The 25,410-nt window shown below is 41.6% G+C and overlaps 3 protein-coding genes across 17 annotated transcripts in view; all 3 read left to right on the forward strand.

The window, feature by feature from the left end:
- Positions 1-6,827, forward strand: part of LOC108232870 (receptor-type tyrosine-protein phosphatase F) — a 176,292-nt gene extending 169,465 nt beyond the window's left edge. For all 12 annotated transcript variants that reach the window (XM_037972987.1, XM_017410920.3, XM_017410924.3 and 9 more), the window contains 4 exons: positions 1,210-1,335; positions 2,506-2,660; positions 3,972-4,107; positions 4,941-6,827. In XM_037972987.1, coding sequence (XP_037828915.1) covers positions 1,210-1,335; positions 2,506-2,660; positions 3,972-4,107; positions 4,941-5,009 — 486 coding nt within the window. In that variant the 3' untranslated portion in view covers positions 5,010-6,827. The remainder of the gene's footprint in view (positions 1-1,209; positions 1,336-2,505; positions 2,661-3,971; positions 4,108-4,940) is intronic.
- Positions 6,828-9,197: 2,370 nt separating this feature from the next.
- Positions 9,198-10,617, forward strand: larp6b (La ribonucleoprotein 6, translational regulator b). The gene is made up of 3 exons (XM_017410915.3): positions 9,198-9,320; positions 9,402-9,588; positions 9,699-10,617. The coding sequence occupies exons 1-3, from the start codon at positions 9,304-9,306 to the stop codon at positions 10,575-10,577; spliced, it is 1,083 nt and encodes a 360-aa protein (XP_017266404.2). The 5' UTR covers positions 9,198-9,303; the 3' UTR covers positions 10,578-10,617.
- Positions 10,618-12,947: 2,330 nt separating this feature from the next.
- Positions 12,948-24,975, forward strand: nrtn (neurturin). Of its 4 annotated transcripts, none has more exons than XM_037981750.1 (4): positions 12,948-13,123; positions 13,225-13,689; positions 21,605-21,887; positions 22,420-24,974. In XM_037981750.1, exons 3-4 carry the CDS (start codon positions 21,632-21,634, stop codon positions 22,851-22,853), a joined length of 690 nt encoding a protein of 229 aa, XP_037837678.1. In that variant the 5' UTR covers positions 12,948-13,123; positions 13,225-13,689; positions 21,605-21,631; the 3' UTR covers positions 22,854-24,974. The 4 variants fall into 4 exon arrangements, with proteins under 4 accessions (XP_037837678.1, XP_037837679.1, XP_037837677.1 ...); XM_037981751.1 differs by having other exon boundaries at positions 12,948-13,055; XM_037981749.1 differs by having other exon boundaries at positions 12,948-13,689.
- The last annotated feature ends 435 nt before the right edge of the window (positions 24,976-25,410 follow it).

Raw genomic sequence — 25,410 nt, forward strand, 5'->3', positions numbered from 1 at the left:
AATCGCCTCGAAGCCATACAGAAGTCTTTTTCCATGGCCTCTCCAAACTCCTCCCATGCCCGAGTTTTTGCCTCAGCGACCACCCGAGCCGCATGCCGCTTGGACTGCCGGTACCCGTCAGCTGCTTCCGGAGTCCCACAAGCCAAAAATGCCCGATAGGACTCCTTCTTCAGCCTGACGGCATCCCTCACCGCCGGTGTCCACAACTCAGTCAGATTTTCAGATATTGAGCTAAAATCTGGTGTGGTAGTAGCTGGGGGTGATTCTCAACGCCTGCTCTGAGCATTAACAGATCTGGTTGTTAGCAAAGTGTCTCATGAATCTGATTTTAATAAAACTCACGGAAAGTAAGGACATCTACAACTGATTAACTTTTAGAGTCAGTCAAATACCTTAGCAAATACAAAAATGGTTTAACTCAGTCAGTTTTACAAATATTGGGCTAAAACGTGATGTTGTCGTTGCTGAGTCATCCCTGTCACATATCACAATGTTGCATGAGATTGCACATAACATTATTTAGAAATTTTGACTAAAAATGTCCACAGCTCCATTATTTCTCAACATAAGATGGTCTGTCTTACAGACAGAGCTAAGATTTGGTGTGATTGTAGCTGGGAGTTAGGCCCAACATTTTACTTAGCTTCCCCCTGTTTTCAGTTTTGATATTTTATTCCAGTATTTTATGTTTACAGGGGGAAACATGTATGGCTCATCATTAGACGGAAGGCAGATAGACACATCTTCCAAAACCTCCAACTTCTCATTTAAGAAAAAAAAGGCAGCAAACTCATTTTGATACCCAAAAGAAAATTCCTTTAGCTGTTTTTGCTGCGGTAATTAGTAGTTCTGGTCTTACTCAGTCCCAATTTAAAGCTTTTATCCCCCTTTCAACCACAGTTTATGTAAGAAAAAAATCCAACATCCACATTAATATTGTAGTTAAGAACACAAACATTCTGTAAATATGTTGTCACCTAAGATGAATCCATGTTAGATTAGTCTGCTGGGAATCTTGTTCATAACTGAAAGTGATTAATGATGTACAGTAACTGAAAAGTATAAATCTTTCATTTGTACGCCAGGCAGTAATTATATAGGGTTTTGTTTTTTTTCCCCTTCCTGAATGTGTTTGCGTAAAAAAAATAAAACAAAACTTTGAAAAAATACGATTTTGCTGAAAATTTCTGCCTCCTTTCATTCTTGCAGGAGAAGTGCCATCAGTACTGGCCAGCAGAGCGTTCAGCCAGGTACCAGTACTTTGTGGTGGATCCAATGGCTGAATACAACATGCCTCAGTACATCCTCAGAGAGTTCAAAGTCACAGATGCCAGGGTATGTCGGTTCACTCAGTGTGAGAAAATCTGCAGGTTTGCTCTTCTCTGTGTGTTTTTGAAGCTCTCAGAGCTCGCTCACTCTCTCTCTCTCTCTCTCTCTCTCTCTCTCTATATATATATATATATATATATATATATATATATATATATATATATATATATATATATATATATATAAATGTATATGTGTGTTGGTGAAAGGAAGTGCACATTTCTCCAACCCGAATGCAACTTAATTTTAGGTTTCATACGGATCCTGATGGTCGCGCTAAGTGTTAAAAATTACAGACTGTAATTTCAAGGTGGAGGTGATCAGAAGGTGTCCCGTGTTATTTTCTCCGACAGGCTGACATCCATTGAATGCACCATCAAACATGTTTACCCAGATTTAGAAACAGCATGCTTGCTCTATGGATTGTGTGTGTGTCGGCCTGTGGATGTGTGTCTGTTTGCAGATTGCTGTGAAAATACATGAAAAGCATAGCCTTCGGTCCCTGGGGGACCGGTACTGGAACTCCCTGTGATGCAGTAGTTTCAATGAGCTATAAATATACTTCAGTGTCATCTGAAGGCTCCCACTGCTGCAACACTCTAATCCCACATCCACTCTTTCTTTTCTATCTGTGTGTGTGTGTGTCTGTGTATATGTTCTGCTCTGCAGTTTTTGTACCTAAATGTGTGTTTTTTGCTTTGTGCTTTCACGGTCGTTGCACACGGGGCACCCTAAATGGAAAAGAGAGTGAAACGGCTCTCAGTCAGCCACTCAGTTTGAATAAATATTAAACAAATCAGACTGATTTTTCACTGAGTGATACGTTTAGAAATACAGGCCAAGCATCGAAATAAATTAAATTTGTAAATTCTGACAGCAGAGTTCTGTCAAATAAATTCTCTTTGTTGAGTGTTTGTCATTCGTGGTTACATGAAAGCTGCAGCGCTGATGGTTTTGTCTCCCGTCCAGGTTCACATTGCTTCCCAGGTTTTAAGCTAGATGGTTAGATGCTCCAACAGAGTTATTTACGCTCGCTGACTCCAACCTGGAGGCCAAACTTTTTACAGTGTAAAGAAGGATCTGTGAAGCACAAAAACTGCCCAGTAGAGCCGAGCATTATCGGCTCATGGGCTTGTCCACTTAAATGTACTGAAAAGCCTTATCTGTGCCCCTCAGGACGGACAATCCAGAACAATCCGCCAGTTCCAGTTCACTGACTGGCCTGAGCAGGGAGTGCCAAAAACTGGAGAGGGCTTCATTGATTTTATTGGACAAGTGCACAAAACTAAGGAACAGTTTGGGCAGGACGGACCAATCACTGTACACTGCAGGTAAGAAGAGCATAGATAAAATATGAATAATTAGGTGTTGCTGTCTTTTAACCTTGTTAACCTTAAAACCTTTTCAGCTGAATAGTTACTGTGAGATCAAAGGCACGAGATGTAAACTAAAACTTTTCATTTGAATCTGGAAAATGAGGTGCTAAATTGCAATTTGTAATAAAATATACATTTATGTGTATCTTGAATGTTTTCTTATCACTAATTTAAAAAGTAAACAGATTCTGCAGAACGAAAGCAGCATTAAATTTCTAATTTAAGAAATCTTTTTCAATAGTAATACATTTTAATAAAACTGGTATTATTTGTCAGAATGCTTATTGCCTCAGTCTCAGCTACTACCACACCAAAGTATAGCCCAATATCTGTAAAACTGACTGAGTTATAGCTATGTTTCTGTTTGCTAGGGTTAAATAGCTGTGGCAGCCATCTTGAATCAGTCTTAATCAGTTGTAGATGTACATCTGATGATTACTTTAAGAGTTTCATTCAAATCTGTCCTCTGCTTAATAAGAAGTTTAATGTAACAGACAGACAAACACAGAAACAGCCAACTGCAGGATCGCTCATCTGTCATGGTGGCAGGTGATAATAATTGGTACATTATAAGTTCAAAATAGCAAAGTATTTATTTAGAGCAAACGTTTTATTTTAAGATGAGATAGATAAAAAAACAGACATTTTGGCACCTAATTTCAGATAAGAACTCACATCACATGACCAACAGAGTCCTGCCTGAATGTAGGAAACACTGACGGTGATGATGAGGAGCAGAACAGACTGAACCATCCAAATGAGGAGGAGAGCAACATAAAGGATCGTCTCAAAGTGCCAGAATTAGAGTGAAATTCACAGAAAGGGAGTAGGAGCAGTTTGACTCAGAGATAGCATGCAATGAGATTATCGGACGAGGACTGAAGGGATTTTTGGAGAATAAATGGGATGAAGAAAGCAGAGCAACAAATGTTGTCTGTATTCAGAGACAGAATGAGTCACATCTGACATTTCTCACCGAGATGAGCTGTTGATTTATAATTTACTGTTGTAAAAAGTTATAAATGTTTTATCATTTAAATTCATGTTCTTCTTGAGAATTTTATTCCCTGTTTCTATTTTACGTGCGGCGTCTCACCTCAGAGGCTCGGGAAACCAAAAAGTAATAATGTTCAAATGAATGAAGCTGTTTTCCTGGCATTTTTGCCTTCAGAGCAACTTCAATCATCAATCACCAGTGAGAATTCATTTTGCAGTAGCTGTAATAATGACTGTGTGTGTGTGTGTGTGTGTGTGTGTGTCTCACAGTGCCGGGGTAGGCAGGACTGGAGTCTTCATCACCCTCAGCATCGTGCTGGAGAGGATGAGGTACGAAGGTGTGGTGGACATCTTCCAGACGGTGAAGACGCTCCGCACCCAGCGGCCCGCCATGGTGCAGACCGAGGTACCGGCAGCGCATCCAGACGTTGAAATCCCTCGCAGACAGAGCGGCTCTGCCTCTCTCTTTCAAAAACAAAAGACTTAGTGACAAATCCCTCTTTAATAGAAGGTTTTAGTGTCTTATCAGAAATGCCAAAACAAACTCATCTGGTTTTATCGCAGCTTTTGGTCAAACACGTAATAAATACATAATGTAGGAGGAGAGCATGTTGAAGCCAGATTTGGAGTTTTAGATTTTAAAGGAGTTTCTACAAATTTAGAAACTGTTCTTACTTTTGTAAGTGCAAATAATCCAAAGTACTTCTGTTAGTTAATATTTTACCATAGTAGCTTTGGGCTGATGATAATTCCCGTGTATTATCAGACAGTAGAGGAAAACTAGAGAAAATACATTTTTACAGAAAATGTAGAGTGAATGCTGAGTGCGGAAATCTGTTGAAGAAGCTGAAATTGAATTGTTAAATCTAATAGAAGCAAAAGACTAACTAAAAACTACAAGTAGGTAAAGGCTTGCTAAAAGCTAAAAGTTGCAGAAAGGTAGCTCAAAACTAGAAGAACAAAATCAGCTGAGTCAGCGTTTTAAAAGAATAATGTTCCTGCAGGAATTAAAGAGATCTTGATGTATTTCTATGGGAAACGTATTTCCAAATTAAGTTGAATATTTTGACAAACCAAAGTCATAGCACTCATCTCCTGAATGAGCTGAAATAGCACAAAGTGTTCAGCGTTAGTTAGTAGGGGAAATTAAAAAAAAAAACAGGAAAATAGTTTCATCCTCCAATCTTCACACTAATCCAAAGGATGAAGAGTTTCTGACTGCCTTCGTCTTCTCTTCAGGACCAGTACCAACTGTGCTACAGGGCAGCACTGGAGTACCTGGGGAGCTTTGACCACTATGCAACGTAACCACTCCCACTGAAGCAGCTACCCCCCCCCCCCCNGGTCAGACCTCTCAGGAGTGTGCCAAGTGTCCCATTTCAGCCGCCATCCACTCACTTGACCCCTTCAAACCCGACCCTTCCTGCAGCTGCCCGAGGGGCGAGGAAAGGGGACGAGCTTGCAGACCCGCCCGAAGGGTTTTCAACCAATCGCAGAGATGTACGCCGAGTTCACCGTCCACCTGAGATTTTGCTTTAACGACAAAAAAACTGCAGAGACTACGACAAACACGACAGCTCTTGTACAGATCCGACAGCGCAGACCGGCAGCTCGCCCCTCTGCTCCGTCGAAGCCAAACCTCCCTGATTGTCAAAGGCTACTGGTAGCACTAAGAGAGCATCCTCTCTGTTTCCGTTCGTTTTTTTATTATCACCATTATTAATTTTATTGTCCATATTATGATTCATTTTGTCAAAAGTTATTGTTTAGTATACTTTTTACGTTGCTTTTAATAATCGTTTTAATATCAGACATTTCATTTGTCTTAAACGGCTCAGACTCATTGTTGCATTATGCATTATTTTCATAATCGTTTTTAGGGTACTTTAGCACACGGGACATGTGTTTTTAACATGTTTCTATATACTAATACAAGAGGACCATTGTTCTCTGAGCTGCTGTCAGATTTCTTTTGTTTTTGTATTCAGTTTATGTTATATATGGTCGTAGTCAGTTCAGTAACTCGGATTGCCTTTTCACTTACCGTTACCCAGTTTTCAAAGAAAATCAGCTGTGAGGAAATTGATTTTACGGACTTGTTGTAGTTGTCCCTCTGTAACCGCAGTAGATAGCTGAAAACACAAACGAATTACCTAACAAAAGGTGCACAGAAATGGAAGCACATTATTTCTACGCATTTTCTTTGTTGTTCTTTTGTGGTTTTGTTTTTCATCAGAAGCCTATGGCATTGAGGCCTTCATTGCTCCACAGCGGAGAACTTACCTGAAGAAAAACAGACTTTTATACCCAAAGGGTAGGCGACAGGACAAAAAAAAAACAAAAACCTCCCCATCTCTGAATAAAGATGCTCTTCAAGTCCCTCCTGTCTCCTGGCTTTGCTGGAGTTGGGACCAAACGGACCTGGGCTGAGGAGCAGAGCCATCCATGTCGGTACCTGTACAGAATCAACCATTCCTGACCAGAGGGACAGAGACTCCGGCCTTTGGACTCAAACCTGATGTTATTTTATACAGAAATAGAACTATAAATATATATATAATTATGACTGATTATATATATGTATGATTACACATAGATATATTCACAGCTTCAAAAATATATTGTTAAAAAGGATTAATTCTGCTGATCTACCTAGAGACACTGCAGAGAGCCTGCTGTCCTAGAGTGTGTATTAATGGAGACACCGTTGTATCTACTGTAATACCATAGTATCTTCAACAGCTGGTTGTCCACATGAGGAAAAACAGCACAACCCCCCCACCGCCCCTAACCGCCACCACCCACCCATCCATCAAAATGGACAACTCTTTTTTCTGGGAAAGCACACACACACCCTCCACCACACGGACGGCAGGAGGGGAGCGTCTGATCCGAGCGCCGCCGCCGGTGGGAGGACGGGAAGGACGGCAGGGGGGGCTTGAAAGCGCCGGCAGAAACGAAACATGTTCATTTTTACCTTGTGAATGCTTAGTGCTGTAGGGGTTCAATCTGTTGTACACACAGTCTGTTTTCTATTTGTTGATAAAGAACTGGAACTTCGAAAATCATCTGGTGATGAAAAAGAAAAACATCGATGTTAATAAAGTTAAATATTTGGGTTTTGTATGGAGGTCTGGCTCGTGATGCTTTGTTATATAAATGTGTTCGCCATAATGAGCGGGAAAATTCCAATTCGGCTATCATTACATTGTAAAGGTTTTCTGTTTGGCTTTAAAACAAAAAAGGGAAATGCCAGGAAACTGATTCGTCACTCATTGTCCTGTTTGTAAAAGCTGCTGTCGGATTGTGAAAGTGTTGCTGTCGCATCGGAAGGAATTCAGACAGAGATCTCTTCCATCCCGTTTCTTAGAAAGCTCCTGCCACCCAAAGTAAAACCAGTCCCCTTTCAGAGAAATGCACCTTTTTATGCCAAGTAAACAAAATCATCTTAACACAAACCCTCTTAGCAACTTTATTCTGGATCTTTCAACTACATCTCACAGAGTTTGCCCGGTTGCCGTGGTGATGGGTCACTCCTTTCTGGAACAATATGTCTGGTGTAATTGCACATTAGAGGACGGCATAATTTGTGTTTTTGTCTTTTCTCTCGTCACCAGCCTGAAGTGGTCAAGGCTCTCCTGGAAAAAAACTGATGTTATTTATTTCCATGCACCGAGGAGAACTGCATGGAGGTCTGAGTCTGGTGATAAAGTTTGACTTGTTTACTCCTGTTGCCATGGAAACATTAAACCATACTAACAGTTGGTTCTGATAGAAACAGAAATAATGTTTTGCTAGAAATGCTTCCAAAAACACAAACAACAAACATTTTGTTGCCCTGTTTCCCTCGGCAAACAACTGAATTTTAGTTAACTAAAAATGAAAAATGAAATGAAATGAATTTTAGAACACCTTTAATTTATTTACTCAATAAAAAAAAAAATATATTGTAGGTCAGCTTGAGTTTAAAGTTGTCAACAACAGATGGAGGTTTCTCAGTTGCCATGGTGATGTTTTTAATGCTATTTCTAAATATTTTATTGTAATTCAGGATGTTTTTTGGTATCTGATTATCGCTACAACAAATTTATTGATGAGTAAATAATAAATGTGCCTAGTGTTCTGGATTTGTTCGCTCCCAAACAAATCCAGAACGAAAATGTTGAGATTTTTCCAATCCTAAAATGACTTTTGTGTATTTACGAAGTTAAAAAAAAAAGGAATGATGAACGACCAGAATCAAAGGGTTAAAAAGTCATGACTGTTGAGAGGTTTTTATTTGTTTTGTGTTCTCAAATAATCCCAACAGTGAAGCAAAAAAAGTTCCATCCATGTCAAAAACTGCAACTTAAAGGTTTGGTATTCCTTGAAAGGATGCATATCACCCGCTGAGTTTTAGACTGAAGTTTTGTAGCCGTTTTAGTCAAACCTGGAAAATAACATTATGAACATTTTCACACTCGGAGTGCGTGTTGTGACAGAGTCTCAGCTGCTACCACATCGAAATTTTGAGCAATGTCGCAGCCATTTTGGTGGCCATCTTGAATCAGGTTAGGTACTTTCAGGGATTACTTCCTGCAAGTTTCATCAAAATCTCTCCAGCGGTTTTGGAAGATATTTTGGTAAAAAAAAGACACGAGCTGTAACAATGTGGAATGAGGTCTACTAATGTCCACAATAATGATGTTGATCCTGAATGTTTAATTCACCTTAGTGAGGATCGTAAGGACTGAGTCAGTGTTACCGTGGCAACGCCACCATCGTGTAAACCCACTCAAACCCACACGGACAGAAGTTCTTAGAAGTTTTCTGAGTTTGGAAGCTCTGACCATAAAACATCTCTCTAAACAGAAACTCAAAGTCTTCCTGATAACACCGAACAGGGTGAGGATAAACCGGAATCTGTGGAATATCATACCTGTGTTTTACATATGGAAGGAGTTTGGCCAAAAAAAAAAAGTCATGGATTTGTTGCTGTCAGCGTGCAGCAGCAGTGACCTGCTGACTGCGATGAATTATCTGAAGACGTCAGAACACCAGCAGAATGTAAAGCTGGATTTGAAGGAGAGCTTTTGTTGCCGTTTCACACCCAAATGCTGCTCTATAATATTCATAAAGCGTGTTGGAGTTGAGCGGTGTCATGTTTCCGATTTGATTGTGCGCTTGGCTCCAAACTGCGTTGCAGAAATTCACACCTACAGTAGTGTCACAGCTCCTGTGTGTTGACACGCTGCCGTTATCTCTGCTGTGCAGATTGCAGCTTAGTTTTAGTTCTATTAATATTCTGTTCATAAAAGCTAATAGTGTGGCTGCATGAAGCTCATTTACAGCAGAGGAAATAGTTCTGACTGCAGCTTCTTATTGTTTGTGGCAGCTGCTTTGTGCCGAGTGGAATTTTAGCTGCAGCATTTTACAAAATGTTGTTGTGGCTACAGAAAAACAAGTGACATCATTGTGTTTGTATGAATGTGCATTGTTTCACTCCATTCCTGTAGTATTAACTTTGTCCTAACCTGGTAGTTATCTGCAAAAAAAACATTTTGACTTTACTTTGAAACAGCCAAACTGAGCAGCACAGTCTGTGTCCTGTATCAGCCAGACCATGAGTGATCTGAAGAGGTAAGGAAATTTAAAGCATGTGCCTGACTGGTTGACGCCGCTGGCCTCTAAGTGCACGATGCTGGGGTCCTGTTTTTGTAGAAAAGCTGCACAGCCTGTTCAAGATGAAGAGGAGCATGAAGGTGAGTTGCTGCTCCGGAAGATTAAAACCCACCTGGAGGAAATGTTCTCCGACAGTTACCTGGCAGAGGACGGCTTCCTGCTGAAACACATGCAGAAGAACAGGCAGGGTTACGTCAGCCTCAAGCTCCTCACCTGTTTGAAAAAGGTAAACTTTGTTTCTTACTGGCTTTGTGTGCTCTTTGTGCAGCTATTTGAATGAAAGTACTTCCGAAAATAACACGTGAACAGAGCTGAGTATGCCCATGTTTGCTGCAGATAAAGGCCCTGACCACAAACTGGTACATGACTCTGGCAGCTGCGGATTGCTCAGACCTTCTGGAGGTGAACGATGAATGCACCAAAGTAAGGCGCAGGGAGCCACTTCCCCGGTGGCTGCTGGGTTCCCCCACCAGCAGGCTGCTCCTCGTCTGGAACAACTCTGACGAGCAGAGGAAAGACGACGGAGCGACCAGCATCCAAAATCCATCACTCTTACTGGAGGTCCTGGAAAAGTTCACCGTTCCCAGCAGCGTGAGCTCCATCTGGCTCCTGCGTCCTGGAGAAGAACTTCCCAAAGAGCTTCAGTGCTACACCAAGCGCCACAAAGAGCTCGGCCAGCATTTATGTGCTGTGGTGAAGTTTAACAATTTGGAGGCAGTTCGTAGGACCTTTGATGCTCTTAAAGAAGAAGAGAAAACTAACGAGCGGGGCTTGCGTGTGGTGCCTCTGGGATGGCAGTCCGGGCAGAGCGTCACCAAGTTTGAGCCGTCAAAGGAGAAACACAGAAACCAACCAGAGGAGGACATCTGCTCTGAGGAGAATCTACTGGACGTGCCCAAAGTTTTGGTCCAACATGAACCTTCTTCTTCTTCTGAAGGAAGCTCGAAAACATTTCCCCCTGAAGTATGTTCCAGCAGCTTCACCAGCCAGTCGTTCTGTGGACTGAAACAGAGGTACGGCAGGACGAGCTGGGGCTCCGGAGACCACGTCAAACTGAGCTCTCAGAGTCCGTGGGTACTCAGGCGCAAATATGCAGCCAACGCAGTAAACCCGAACAATGCCAGGCACCCAAATGCACCCCGTTTTCTACAATCAGTGCTGCGTCAGCCCTTAGGTCCTGATGGCACCAGGGGATTTCATATCAGAAGAAAGTGATCAGATTCCCACAGATGGAATAGATTTAGCAGAGATATAGAGAAAGACTGACTTTAAAACATTTTAAAGAATTCACTAAGTATTTTTTATTGAAGAAAAATAAAAGTTCTGTTGATGAGTGTTTAGTCATTTCTGCATGTAGTTATGAACCACTGACAGATGAGGGCAGCATTTACCTATGATCACAAGAGAAATTTCAAACACTTTTTTTATCAGAATGCAAACCAGTCTAGTTGCATACCAAATAAACGTGTTACTAAAACACTATGCATATCAAGGAGGAGAACAGATTCTATCCTTAGCCTAGGTGGTAAGTGTCTGAAAGATATTTAAAACATTACGTCTGAACCACTTTGCCTCGGCTCCAAATTGCACAGTATAATTATTCCTCAGCCAGGATGAATTTACCTTGTTACCACTTTCTCAGTCCCAAAAAAAATGCCCGTCTTTCAACATAAAACGGTCAGAAAAAGTCCTCATTGTCCTCCTGCGTCTTTCTCATAAATGCCTGTTTAGACTTGGGTTCCTTGAAAAGTAGCTTTCCACTCACTGACATGACACTTGGCAACAGGCAGCTGGTCCAAGCGTCGAGCCACAGATTGTGCAAGACGAGCAGCGCAGCAGCGTTTGTGCCTTATTTCCAGCCATTCTAATGACACCTCAACTGGAATGGTGTGTTTATAGTGTTACTGATTGAGGGCTTCCTTAAAATCCTGCCCAAACCTAAACAGAATGTGTTTCTTCACTCCTCCACGCCCTCGTGGAAAAGCTTCAATCCACTGTATGTGGAATTCAATCATAAAAAGATTAGAAGCACTCATTTTTTCTGTCTTGTGTGTGTGTTCAAATGTCAATGTCTTTGTGACTAATGTTTTCTTTGCTGTTGAGTGAGACTTTTTATGGTGTACAGATCAACTGTTTGTCTTTCTTTGACTTGGTTTTGCAATTAACAGCTGTTGAACTTTCACAAACAGTGAAGGCCGGGCTATGAAAACTACACATCTGTGAGCAATATGTATAGAGACGAAATGTTCCTGCCCGATGTCAGGAAGTGTTTCTGTGCTTCTTTTCAAGGCTGCGAAAGTACAACCTCTTATGGCTAACTGGAAGTCATTATGCGTTTACATATGCTCCTCTGGCCTAAAAAATTTAATGTATGTCAAGAAAGGTTAGTTCTAATCGTTTGTCTTTTCTGTCTGTTGATTTCGAAATGGGACTGAGGTGGTTCTGCACCTGCTGACGGCAACCAAAAACTAGTCGGCGTAAATCTTTGGCGCTTCGTCAAACTTTCTGTTGAGAAAAGGAAAATCTTCAAACCATTTGAAAATCATCAGACCCTGAAAAAAAACCTAAACGTACATTTGTTAAAATGACAAACAGCTTTTGGAATTTCCTGGATTTTTTTTTTTTACCCCTCAACTCTGATAAAGTTTTATACCTATAAAGGCCAACGCTGAGCCAAACCTCTGCCTACACGGGTCTAAATGTGCACATTTGTGTTCATATTAACCTGAGTGTGTCAGAATGAGTCATGTGGTTAAAATGAGATAAATGTTAGCAAATATTTGTTTCCTGTTGTGCTTCTGGCCCCGTGTTTGATTTATTTCACCCCCTTGGCTCCAGGTCTGATTCTGGAGCCTTGGTTCTGTTTGGATCAACTCTGTAAATTTATTTTAGCGGGGTTTCTGCTCCCAAACACCACCTGTGGAGCTTTGTGTACTTTCCCCTCGTGTCTCCGACCAACGCGTGCATCAGTGTGCTCATCCCCGAAACTGGTCAGCCGTTGTTTACACATTGCTGACCCCACACACCTGACACATTTCCTCTGGGAATAGGGGTATTTATTTAGATTGCAGTCTGGAGTGCCTGATATCTTGCAAAAGCGCAACCATCTGCTCTTCATTTGCTGCTTGAGGGCTCACGGGCTAAAACATGAGGGTTTGTGTTGGAGGGGAATGCGAGATCCTCAACAGCACCCATTGTTTTGTCTCCATCGAACTGGAGATCGAATCAAGGAATACCTTGTTCGTGATAATTCTATTTGAATGGGGTTAATGTTGTCTTAGCGCCATTTAAACCAATTGTGAACTTTCCTAAATCCCTTTAAAAAGATTGGAAAACACTTGCTTCAGCAGACCCTTCTGAATGCACTGATTTGCCCATTTGAGGCTATTACCAAGTGCCTGTGGCAGAAGGTGAATGTAAGCTCTTGCTGAGGCCAAAGCATCCTTTAGTGCTCCTGGAGTTAGGGCCAGGAAGATTAACATATCAGGAGTAATCCGACTCGGTCCACAAGCACAACTATGGAGGAGGAGGAGCAAGAGTTTTAGGGGGGAAGGCAGGCAGAGGCATCAGAAGAAAGCGCTCTGCTCCACTTACAGTAACTGCGCTCTCCCTCCTCACCCTAACCCATCCTCTCGACCCGCAGAGTTGCCCTCCTGGGAGCTGAAGAGAAGAGACCTGCTGCTGGAAAACAGGGTAAGGAGATGTGCATTGTCCAAACATCAGCGCCGCTTCTGTGAAGACAAAGTGCTCTGAGGGGGGAAGTAAGTTTTCACAACAGATGGGATAAAAGTTAGGACATCTGTGAGATCTGTTTATTGCATGCCACTGCACCTCAGCTCTGCTCGCTCTCCTTCTGTTTTAGGTTAAACCTTTTTTTGCAAAAACAGAAGAGCAAGAAGTTCCGCGTGGAGACGCTTTTCTTTTCGAACTGGAGTTTTTTCCCTGAACTGAACTTTTAGTCATCCATCTTTCCTTTTTTTTTTTTATTTGAATGGATCAAAACGAGTGCCACAAAGCGCAGGCTTCCGTTCAGAGGAATGTTGATTTTGATCTTTGCCACCTGAAAGAGTTCTTTGGAAGAGTAAATCTGGTTGAAGAATAACATCCTGGACCTGAATCAAGTTAGGACACCTCCCATACTCGCAGGGCAAGGAGTTGTGATAGTTGTTTTCATGGGAAAAAGCAGGAGTCCTGCTTTTGCTCCTCACCTGTGGTGATGATGATGATGGTGATGGTGATGGTGATGGATTTACCCAGTCAGCACTTACCTGAGGAGGTCAGCTGAAGACGACGCCACGCAGCTAAGTCTGGATTAGCCGGCCGAACGGTAAGGACAGAGCATCTTCTTTTGTTAGTTTAAGCTGGCAGCTTATGTGGGAAGGCGTTGGGTTGCTGCTGACAGAGATGCCTCGCTAAGTGCCTGAGTGGCAGAAAACACACGTTAGCTTATCTGTATCAACAAGCAGCCCTCGCTGGGACCACATGACAGTGCAGGGCTCTGCAAGCCTGGCACGAAATGTTTGCGGGGCGCTCGCCGCTGATTATACAGACGGCCTAACCACCATGTTGAAACAAAAGCAAAAGCAAAAACAAAAAAAAAGATTATTGTAATTTTTTTTTTTATCTCAACACACAGACCTGTCAGGAAGGAACATTCTGTCACTCTTCCAAAGTGGTGGTTTGCCTCATTTTCATGCATAATTGCTCTCAAAACCTAGACATGCCAAACAGTGTTTCAGCTAATTATTTTACTGTGCGTTCAGTTTCTCATGGATGTTTTCTTTTTCCTAGCAGAGCTGCACCCTCTGTTAGTTTAAACGATTAAGGGGATTAAGATCATAATTTATTAGAAGTGTAAGAACTCACTTGGATTATTTTTGGAGTGATGATCCCCCTCGCATTAAGCCCATATCGTATGTAGAGATTAGGATGTTTCTAGCTGGGGCCCAAGAGGCCTGGTCGAGGTTAAGCCTGAGATCAATTGAGCTGTTCAGCTTTCATAACCTGTTAAATCTGGTCGGAAAATTACAGCGTGGGGAGCACCTCCGCTGGTTCCGTCATCTGCGTTTTTTCTTCGTATTCTGGCTATAATATAAACAGATATATAACGTTGCATCTGATTACTCACCAGGTATTTAGTAGGTCCTCGCTCTGCCATCAGAACCAGTCAAAAAGCATCTGAAACCGCAACATTACCAGTAAAACAACTTTCTGGTCCTGTGGATTGCGGGGTGGGGTCTCCGTGGATTTTGTTTGTTTCCCTCAGATGCCACCAGATCCCGTCTGGCAAATTTTATACGCAGAAGAACACCTCAGAGTCTTTGTTGTGTTCGTCGAGCTACACTTGAAGTGGCTTTCGTGAGACCAATTACCGAGGTGCTGATGTGGAGGGGAGTAATTGGTCTGTAAAAATGTTTATATGCATGCCAAGTGTCAAACTTGTCTGTGTGAATCCCAGGAATTTCGATTTCCCAGTGACATATAAGCCGTGTTACTCTTCATATTGTCCGATGGTTATAATATTTGGCTGTAGCTTTAATCCTCAATGCAAAACAGGAGAAAAATTCCCAGTAAGCACACATTGGAACAAGAAAAGCATCGTTTTTTACAGCTTGCCACCAGGAAGAGCCCATATGTGTGTGTCTTTATTTATCTGTTTATTACCAAAATATCTCATGATCCGTTTGATAAAATTCAATGAAACTCTCAGAAAGGAAACATTGGATGTACATCTACAACTGATTCACTTTTCGAGTTAGCCTGATTCAAGATGGCCGCCGCAGCTAGTCAACATTAGCAAACACAACACAAAGCTCTAACAGCCAGTTTTACAGATATTGAGCTAAATTTTGATGTGGTAGTAGCTGAGAGTTATACACAACACATACGCTACTCATTGTGTGACATCTTTGCTTAATGCTTAGAGATTAACTGTTAGAGTCAACGCTTTGCTTGTTAGCAAAATATTTCATAAACCACAGGACAGATTTGACTGAAACTCTCAGAAAGTAATCACTGCAAGTGCATCTACAACTGATTAACTTTTAGAGTCAACCCAATTCAAGATGGCCACCACAGCTAATCAAATGTAGCCAACATAAAAATGTCTCTAACTTGGTCGAATTTACTGACACGGAGTTAAAATTTGGCGTGGCAGTAGCTGAGAGTTATCTTTAACAGCTACTCTGAGCTCTAACAAAACGCACCTGCTGGAGTCGACCCAGTTCAAGATGGCTGCCACAGTAGATCAACCTTTGCAAACTACTGGATCCTGCAGGATCTGTCTTTAAAACTTTAACACGCAAAGTGGTGGGTGGTATGCATTCTGTCAAGCATTGAATATTTGCTTATTTCTATGAATATAATTAAAACTTATTAAATTAACTCAATCCTTGATAACACTTGATTGTATAGCTTATCAAAAAAAATTGTAAAATTAACAAAGTTAAAGAAAGAATTATGTTGATTCGTCTATTCAGATCTTTGCGCTTACTTTGCGCTCGCCTGCGTTTGAAAGTGGAATTCAGTGTGGCAAAAACATCGACCTGTTTAACGAGGGTTTAGAGACGATGCTGTTGTGCTAAAAGAGGATCTGGCATAGACAGATTAAGAGCCAGAATAGCAGCTGACGGACTCTTCTTTAGAAAGTAGCCCACATAAAATCAGTCCTGAAAGAACGAATAAAGATGAAACAAGATTATGTTTCTGTTTTAACTGTAATTATGCTCCCAGCCAGAATTTTCAGGTTATACCCTAGATCTGAGCACCAAATGAGCAGTTTTAGTTGTGCAATCACTTCAAAACTCAGTGCCACTCAAATAGATTTAAGTAGTCCCTTTTTATGCAAGGTGGTTGGTCACTGGATTAATCTGCATTCATCCATGGGACATAGAAATTGAAGCTTTTTAAGCCACTTGCACACCTAGTAGATTAAAGTGGTACAAGGATCGAGCTTAGAATTTGTAAAATGCGTGTCAAAAAAAAAGGATCTCCAGCTTTACCAAAACATGTTGTTTTCTCGATAATGAGCAGCAGCTCTCGCTAACAAGGACCAGGCTTTTTTTAATTATCCTTTGGAGTGACAGAGCCTGTGCCAACTGATGTGGCTGCCCAACAAAATTATAGCGCATTCTAACCTAAATGTTTTTTCTGTCGCATTAGGACCAAAGCTGCATTTAGAACAGCCAGTCCTGGCACAGATCATCCACTTTTATGTTGCAACCTTTCGGTGCCAACACAACAGATCCAAGTCAGGAAGCCGTGTTGCTTTTTCTCCTTCATTATTCTGACATTTGGGGCAGGCTTTAGAGGAAGAAGAGGCTGTTCTCTGTCGGTGGGCTCTGTGTGTCAGCCTAACCCTTGAGTTTGAGGTGTCAGATGGATTAACACTGACACACACACTTACAGCAAGGACTGAGCTCTGCCACCAACACTGCAGCCAGGTGTTTGTCCACGTGACTGCAGATAAACCCGGCAGGCATTAGTGCTAATCCCGCCCTGATCTTTGGAATATGTCCCTATTACCTTCTCCAAGCACTGTCCACCAGGCCTCCTGATGCTCACTTAAGAGGGAAAAGACAAGACAAGCCCTCTGTGGGACTCCATTAGCACGTTGTTTCCTGGGAACAACACAGTAGGTGCCTTTCCCGCTGTTTGTTATGCTGCTGCTATCTTTTCACGGCAGGTATTTATGAGGTGTTGAGTGTAGCGAGTCACATGGGTGGAGCGGAGCCGAAATGCACAGCGTGTGCTAATGTTGTGCAGGTAGAAGCCTCTGGTCGTGAAGTGGCGAAAAGACTAAAGGTCAGGCCTGAGGAGATTTCTCGATATCAAAAGGCAGCGGTGTTATGTAAGGTGGATTATCTCAAGTTAGGTGATGGTGCTGCAGGAACATGAAAGAGGAGAGGGACTCTGGCCAACACTGGAGGGCTGGAAAGTTTATCTACGCGCGTCTGCGTCAGACAAGCTGGGGAAAGTGAAACCACGCAATTGCTGCGCTTGTGTGTTTATGGTTTGTGTGAGTCACGGCGAGACAGAGCGTGAGACAGAGCAGGCTCTATATATATAGGGACAAATGCTACAGAGTGGGAGGACATGAAAGTTGGTCACTGCTTTTTTTCCCAGCACAAAGAAGCTTTTCATTCTTATTTCTTTTGCTGCAGTCACTTCATATTGGTTTAGATCCAAGGAAGTGGACAAGAAAGCCCCCCCCTGTCTGCTGGCTTCATTCAGAAGTGTTAACCGCAGACGCCCCTCATGCCCATTTTGTCACTTCTTTAGGTCATCTTCTATAGGCTATGACATTCTGTTGAGCATCTCCCTCTGGCATAGCAGGGAGGGGTGGTAGTGGTGGGGGGGCACGAGTGTCATGCTGCTGTAATTACATTACTGCCGGCTTAGCAGCACCACAGCCACTGACCCAATTATTCCTCGAAAACATCAATTTTATTGTGTCATCTGAGATAATGCGATCTTTGAGTGGAAACAAGAGCTCGGTTGATGGGTGAGGATTGGGCTGTGACTGCGTGCCGCATGCGCTGATACATACATAATGTCTCAGGAATGGCTTTGACAGACTTCGGCCATCTTCAGCTTAGCAGTTCGCTTTCATGTCTCACTTTGAAGATGTCGGCTTCCTGGAAATGTCTTCTTTATGTTGGTAGCTCTCCAGGTGACATATGGCTGACGGCAAACATCAGGTGTGCTGCTTTTTTACTTACATTCTGTAATTTCTTTTTTAATCCTACTCTTTGTACAAAAACAAATTCCCTCTGAAGACCTTCCTTTTCTGCGCTCAACCCTTGTGTGTTTGTGAATTGGGGATTGTCTTTGTTTGTTTTGGGCCTCAAACTTTAAACCGGCCTTCGTCTTTACATACAGAAGCGTGCAGAGGCACATTGCCCCATGATGCTTTTGTAACGGCCAGACATGTTGAGGATGTGTGGGAGCCGGTTGAGTTGTCTTTGCGACTCATCTGCACTTTTATGCCTGTTGGAGAATGGGTTTTCCGTCTGCTGGAACGTCCACAGGGGTTCCTCTATATCCTCTGTGTTACAGCTCATCTCTGTTTGCTGGAAAACAGCAGCGTTTGTGCTCATGTCTTTCCATTTCTTTCCTAAGAAAACACCGGTGCCCCTTCTCCCTATCGGTATCTGTATATTTATGTCCTTAGCAGCAAAGGCCAGAGGTAGATATTAAATGTCTGAGACGATTAATCTTCCATGACCATCCGAACAAGCTGCAGAATGCTCTCTGGCACTTTTATTGCTGCCAATCGACTGCAGATGTGACTAATGTGTTTCAGAGTGGAGCAATTATGACAATCAAAGTGTCTTCAGGCACACGAGATGAGTCTTTGACGACCCGGCTTCGTCCAGTGTCAGCCACTAATGCGCTGGGGGCCTCATCTCTTCTTGACGAGGTAATTGTTTTATCAAGATGAGCCACGGAGTTAACAAGCTGACGCATCGCTGCGGCGTGAAACAGCTAACTCGACGGATGAGTAATTCTCTCAGACTGACCTGTGAATAGAAGACGAAAACAGTGACCTCATCCTTGGAACATATATCATTACAAAGCGGCTCTTTTAATATTGAGAATTTATCACGTTCAGAACAGGAGCAGCAGGATTTTCGGTATGAGCGTCTGGTGTTGAACCAAGAGAAACGGAGCGAAAGCAGAGATGTTTGTTTGTGGTATCTGATTAAGTCCAGTACCGGATTTCAGACGTATTGTCACATCACTGTTTGATTTGCATATACTGTGCATCAAATGAGGTTGTTAGGTGACATGTTTGACTTTCAAATGAATACTGTTCTGCAGAAACTTGTCACCACATTGAACCCATATGGAATTATGAGCGATGAGTCAGGCTTTAACTGATAGGACTGGTCATACCTGTTTATGTCTTTGTAGCTCATGCGTGGAGTTTGTTTGTGTATTTGCTCAGCATTGTCTAAAACAGTCACTTTCAGTGGTTACTGTAAATTACCTACAGTTTCTCCCTCTCGCTTTTTCTTTTTTTATTTTTTAAGACATGTAAATTCCATGAGAAAACCCAACTGTTCCCACGATTTACTGTTTCTTTGTCCTCAAACTTGTTTTTATAAGTAATCTACAGTTGCTACTGTATGTTTTGGAGAATTGCAAAACATAATCAGGCCACAATTTTTGTTAATGTAGTAAACCAGACCAAAAGAAAGTGACATTCTGTCTCACTGTAAACAATCTGGCGGCCTGCACGTATACACTACAGGAACCAGTCTGGCAAAACGTTTTGTAAAGCTGGTCTGGATTTGCTGTTAGCCCTCGCCAGTGTACCATTTCCGGCTCCAGGGAAATGTTTTGCTCACTGGTGACATGATATGAAAAATACAATGGCTTGAAAAACTTCTCAAATACCAGCGGGGAAAGAAAACACAAGGCAGGAATCCTCTAAATTGAGTGTTTGTGGCTGCTGCGGCCTGTTGAGAGGGAGGAGCCGTCTAATATAAAAGGATGTGCAAGCAGACATGTTCACCGAGGCCTCATTGTACATTACTTTTCAAATAGGTGTGGTTAAGAAATTCCTGTAGAGACAGGAATGTATTTACCATCTTAAAAAAAAAAAGGCATTTAAAGAAATATCAATGAAGTTTATATTATCATTCAGGATGTCAAGCAGTGAGATGACACAAAACTCATCCAGTTGGTTGGAATCAGAGCTGGCAGTCGTGTATTTTTATTTTTTTTTCTGCCTGAAGACTGCACAACTTTAAACACACACTGCATTCTCAGATGTCAACAAGTGATGACGGGCTCACAGATCATGAACCCACTCAGAGTGAAGGATGAGCTGACAGAAGAGTCAGGGAAAAAAGTAAATTGGTGCTAAAGCGAAAGCCCCTTTGGAGAGATGGCAATTTATGGAGGGGGTCACACAGAAAAGGAGCACCATAAATGATTAATATTTACAACATTGTTCTCTGTGCTTTAAAGGGACAGTGTGGATCTTTTGAAGTGGGTTCTGTGGAAAGGTTATGGAGATATTTCTTTGAACCACCTCAGTTTGGTTAAAAAAAATTAGACTAAAAATAAGATTAAAGTGGATTGCTGCCATAGCTGTGGGAATGTGTTTTAGCTGGGGGGAGATGTGACCATGAATTATGAATTTCTAAGAACTAAACACTTGTGTGAATAATAATATTACAGAAAATACTGTATATGTAGTGAAATGCACATATAAATATGCTGCATATTTTGACCAGACAATAATTATAAAGTTTAAATCAGAACCAAAATGCTTTAAGTATGTATTTGGACACGCATATCATGTGGCATCAATCAGGGGTGCTGCAGCACCCTTTGCACCCACACTTCTCACAGCCAAGATCGCCACTACTTTAAAACCACAAACAAATCTTAAAAATTTCATATCGGTTCATCCAAACAGTATATTATAACCCTTTATGGCGCCGTCACTTTCACATCACATGTTTATTGTGGCAGAAACACGCTGAGCTTCCTGCAGGAAGTGCCCCGGGGCTGCATGTGAAGTCGGCCGCTGCTGGTGCCATATGTGCTTAGAGATGGCCACAGGATTCTCTGTAAATAACCGTGTAATGTGAAGCTGACAGCATTCTAAAAGTTTACACCAGTGGTTTCTGACATTTTGAGCTTCTGACCCACGAAACAACAGCTGCAGAGACTTGGAACCCAAACTAGTGCTGATTGAAATCTTCAAACACTGCTAATGAGCATTTAATGACAGCATAAACTGCCTTAACAACTTTTTTTGTCATTCTTGACTGCATTTTTATTTCATAACTATTATCACAAACATATGCTTTAGGTATTTGTGTTTATTATTGTTTTTAATTCATCCTAACTTTCACTAACATGGTGTTTCTTGACCCACAATGGAGTCCCAACCCCAGCTTTGGGAACCACTAGTTTATACAGCAGAGTCTGCATGAATTGATGGTGTTGTTGTCTTTTCTTTTCTTTAAATGGCAGCAATTTGCTTTGACCCAACTCTGACTAGCATTTAGCTTGTCAGATGGTCAAATTTAACCTCTGTTTCTTCAAACTGAGGTTCTTCCAAGAGCTATCTACAACCAGTGAGGTAGTAATTATTCAGAACTTTTCAACAAACCCTCGTTACAAAAGATCTGAATTATTGCTTTAATACGGCAAGTCGAGTAGATGGCTCTTGAACAAACACATCTGACGTTTGTGCATTTTTCTCGCCTCTGTCTCCACAGAGTTTCAATGCTCCCCCACGTTCTAAGATGAAGTTATGGAAAGGTGCTACTTTAGCCTTCGTGCTCTGCGCTGCAGCCCTGTCCACCGTCCTCGTTAGAAACATGGCCACGATCAGACAGTTCAAGCTCAAAACAAAAGATCCCTCGTCAAGATCGTCCTCATCTTCAGAGTCAACATCCAGAACATCTTCAGAGGAACCGGGAGAGCTGTCCCAGCGGACGGGAGGACTTCATCGGAAGATCCGCTCCACGGGCAACAACATGAACTCCGTCCTCGCGGACTGTAAGATAAACTGTTACCTTCTTCCTTCCATGTCTGTTTGGAGATAAGGTGTCATGGGAAAGATTTACCAGGGTTTACACAGAACACTTAGTACCCGCCTCTGTTGTTTATAGAGCAGGCTTTAATGTCTTACAACAACTTTCAGTCAATTAACACCTCATAGGTCACTGACTCTCCATAGGAGCACTATAACCTCTGGGAGATCTCCAGGAGAGGAGGATATGTAGCTTTTTTCTTTCCTCCTCATCCCACTGAACCCATAAGCTAAATTGGACCCATGGTATTAGAATGCTTTCTGTCAAGCCGGCGAAATAGGAGCAATTTGTAGTCACCTAGATGTTGGAAAAAAAACTTTTGTTCATCTGTTTGCTCATGGCTTCAATTGTTGTGCCAACCATGATACACCGTCATGCTCAACTATCGTTTCTGTTGAATTTTATGTTGTGAATGTTGGCCTCAAAATTACCAGGAAAACCTGATAATCTGTCGCTTTGCTACCTGTCAGTAATGCCTCTGTTGATCTCTCTTTCAGTTTCCGCAATGTTTCAGAGCTTCACAGAGAGTGAGCTTCAGCAAGTGCTCGGTACCTTAATCGAAAGGAAGAAAAGGAGGGACCAGAACTTTGGGGATAACAAGTCCAAAAGGACTAAAAGAGCCCACAAATCTAAGCCCTGCTCTTTGAGGAGGCTGGAGCTGACTGTGACTGAGCTGGATCTTGGCCACAAGAGCGATGAGACGGTAATACTGCAGTACTGTAGCGGTAAATGTGATGCCCACCGGCAAAACTATGACCTCGCCATGGGCAAGATATTTGGGAAGAACTCTAAGGAGAAGAGTCGCAGGAAGAAAGTCAGCAGTATGCCCTGCTGCCGACCGACTGCCCTCGAGGGCATTTCGTTCTTCGTAGAACACAACGGCTTTCACACATTACGTAATATCTCGGCAAAGAAATGTGGGTGTGTATGACCCAAAGGGATGGATTTCACACTTCTTCACGCTGCTCCAAGCTTCTGTTGGAAGAGTCAGACATGGCCACCGTTAAAAGACAAACAATGGATTATAATGTCCACAAGGAGAGGTGGAAACGGTGGAGAAAACTGTATAACTGATCCGCAGGAACCTCCTTCGACAGACTGACTTTAACATTTGGGAATCTGTCACCACGAGTTGGAAGCAAACAACATACAAAGCCTGTGCTGTGTTTGGATTCCAAGTGAAATGAAAGGAAAGTGAAAATGACTGCTCAAACAACAACAAAGTTTTTATCTTTTCTATTTGTGTAGTAACACTGTAAATGATGGCGTAACAACAATTTAGCAACAAAATGTTTGTGTTGTTTTGGTAGCTGTATGTAATGATGAGCCAGGGTGGACCAGGTCATCGCTGTTACTGCACCTCATCCCTTCGTTTGTCCGAATCTTAGAGTTTACAAAGTCACCATGACAAAGAGTCAGACAATGTCAGTAAAATCTCATTTCTTTTGCCAGTGTCAGCTTTGAGTTCATCGCAAGATAATTGACTCGATTTAGCATCAAAATGTAAGACATGTCCAGGAAGCTTAAAGTTGGTTAAATGGTTGCTTCTTCATAATATTTTCATGTCATATTTACCTGATTATATGCATTAATATTACTGCTTTTATTCCAACGTTGTTATAAAAGTAAAAGAGGAGCAGAAGAAAATTCTTTCTTTCATTGACAAATTTGTCAAAAAAAGAAAGAATTTTCTCCATATTTTCAGGTAAAACACCCGTCTTAAATAATTGCATTGTATTGATATTATGTCTGTTAAGTCTTTTAAAAAATTAGGAGAAAACATCCCCTTCAATTTTCCATGAAACTCTTTTTTTTTTTTTTTTTTTAACTTTCCTTAAATATCTCCAGAGCATAATCACCCCTAATCATCTTGAAATATTTTTCCTCCTGAAATTGCTAAAACACACCGGATCGAATCAACACGACATGACTTTGCAAAGTCACAGTCATAAACATCACTCATCTCATGTTTCAGGTGTGTAAATCTGGCTTTTGAGTGTTTCTGTGAAAGTTTACCCTCACGCCGGTTTCAGCTGATTGCAAAACTGGAGTGGACGAGAGAGGAATGGTTTTGGTGAAATGTAGTGGCATGTTTTCCTTTTCTTCTGAAGGACCGTTTGGATCCGAGATTTTGTTTGAACCCATCTGTAAAAGGTTTTCTTACCCATAACCCCACAGTGCAGCCTTCGACTGGCCCTGAACATGCCTCTGTGTTCTGTTGCCTGGTAGACTTTTAGGAGACTTATAAGCTGTCGACATGAATTATGAAGCATCTTTTTCACCCTCAGTTATCCTCCTTTGGTTTGAACTAACTGTAACTGCTTGACGTACAGCTAACTGTATATATATGTTTTTTTTTCTTGAGAAGGAAAGGAAGGGTGCAGATGCAGTGCATCTTTGTTGTAGTTTATATTGTATTTATTTGGGAAATAAATTATAGATTTTCATATTTATTTAGATTACTACACATAAACGGGACAGCTTTTTATCATCAAGCAACTGTGCCAAAAATGTTTTATCTAACACTATATTGACTGCTGAATAAATATAATTTCAGAGGTGTGGAGCTTCATCATTTTTGCCTTCTTCTGGGATTTGGAGTTTTTAGGTGTTTCAGAACAAATAACTAAGAAGCTCTAATAGAAGGAAATCCAGTTTAAGATGGAGTCATTTTGAAAAAAGACGCTGATATCTGGGGTGAAAGTCGAGCTTGAATATATGCTGAAGTTCAGATTTCAATGAATAAACTATGAAGCAGATTAAAAACAGAGCAGCACCGTCTTGCCACTAAATCATTCTGTAAGATTTGCTTCCAGAAATCATTTGTTTTCAGCAGCCAGTTAACAGCCAGCGCTGTGAACAACACTGGTGGCAAAGGCTCAAGCAACAAGGGGCCAGACGGGTTGCGTAATCATCTCTTGGAAGTGGACTATCATTACAAATCTGCAGCAGATCAGAAAATCTTTATCTCCGTTCTCAAAGATAGGGTTGGAATTTTTTAAAACTAATCATAAGATCAAAATCAAACATGAAAGGATTCAACGATCAAGGCGTTGAAGAATCCCAAACCTTATCATTCCTCCTCCAAACGCTCCTATTTTAATTTAAAACACTGATATCTCGTACCAATGAAATTAAATATGTTGCTTCATTCTAAAAGCTGTGTATTTTTGCTGAGTCACTCCTACAAACACTAACTCCTGTTGCCAGAAATAGCCCTTAAAGCTTAAAATACACTAATCCGAAGCAGAAAATACTCTCTCACAGATTAAATAATCACTACACTTTGAAATAATTTAGCTAGTGCCAGGAGGTGTTCTTAGAAGATCTACAAGAAGAATTATAAATTAGGTTTGTAACACAGTTAAAAGTCTTCGATTAAATTGAACATGAGTCATCAGGAAGTGATGAACTCCAAAAAAGGTTAAAAAGCAGAGCGCGTAAAGTTCAAGCTTTTAAAGCTGAAATGTAATGTAAAGTAGATCTAC

Source organism: Kryptolebias marmoratus, linkage group LG20 (assembly GCF_001649575.2).
Source record: "Kryptolebias marmoratus isolate JLee-2015 linkage group LG20, ASM164957v2, whole genome shotgun sequence".
NCBI lineage: Eukaryota > Metazoa > Chordata > Actinopteri > Cyprinodontiformes > Rivulidae > Kryptolebias > Kryptolebias marmoratus.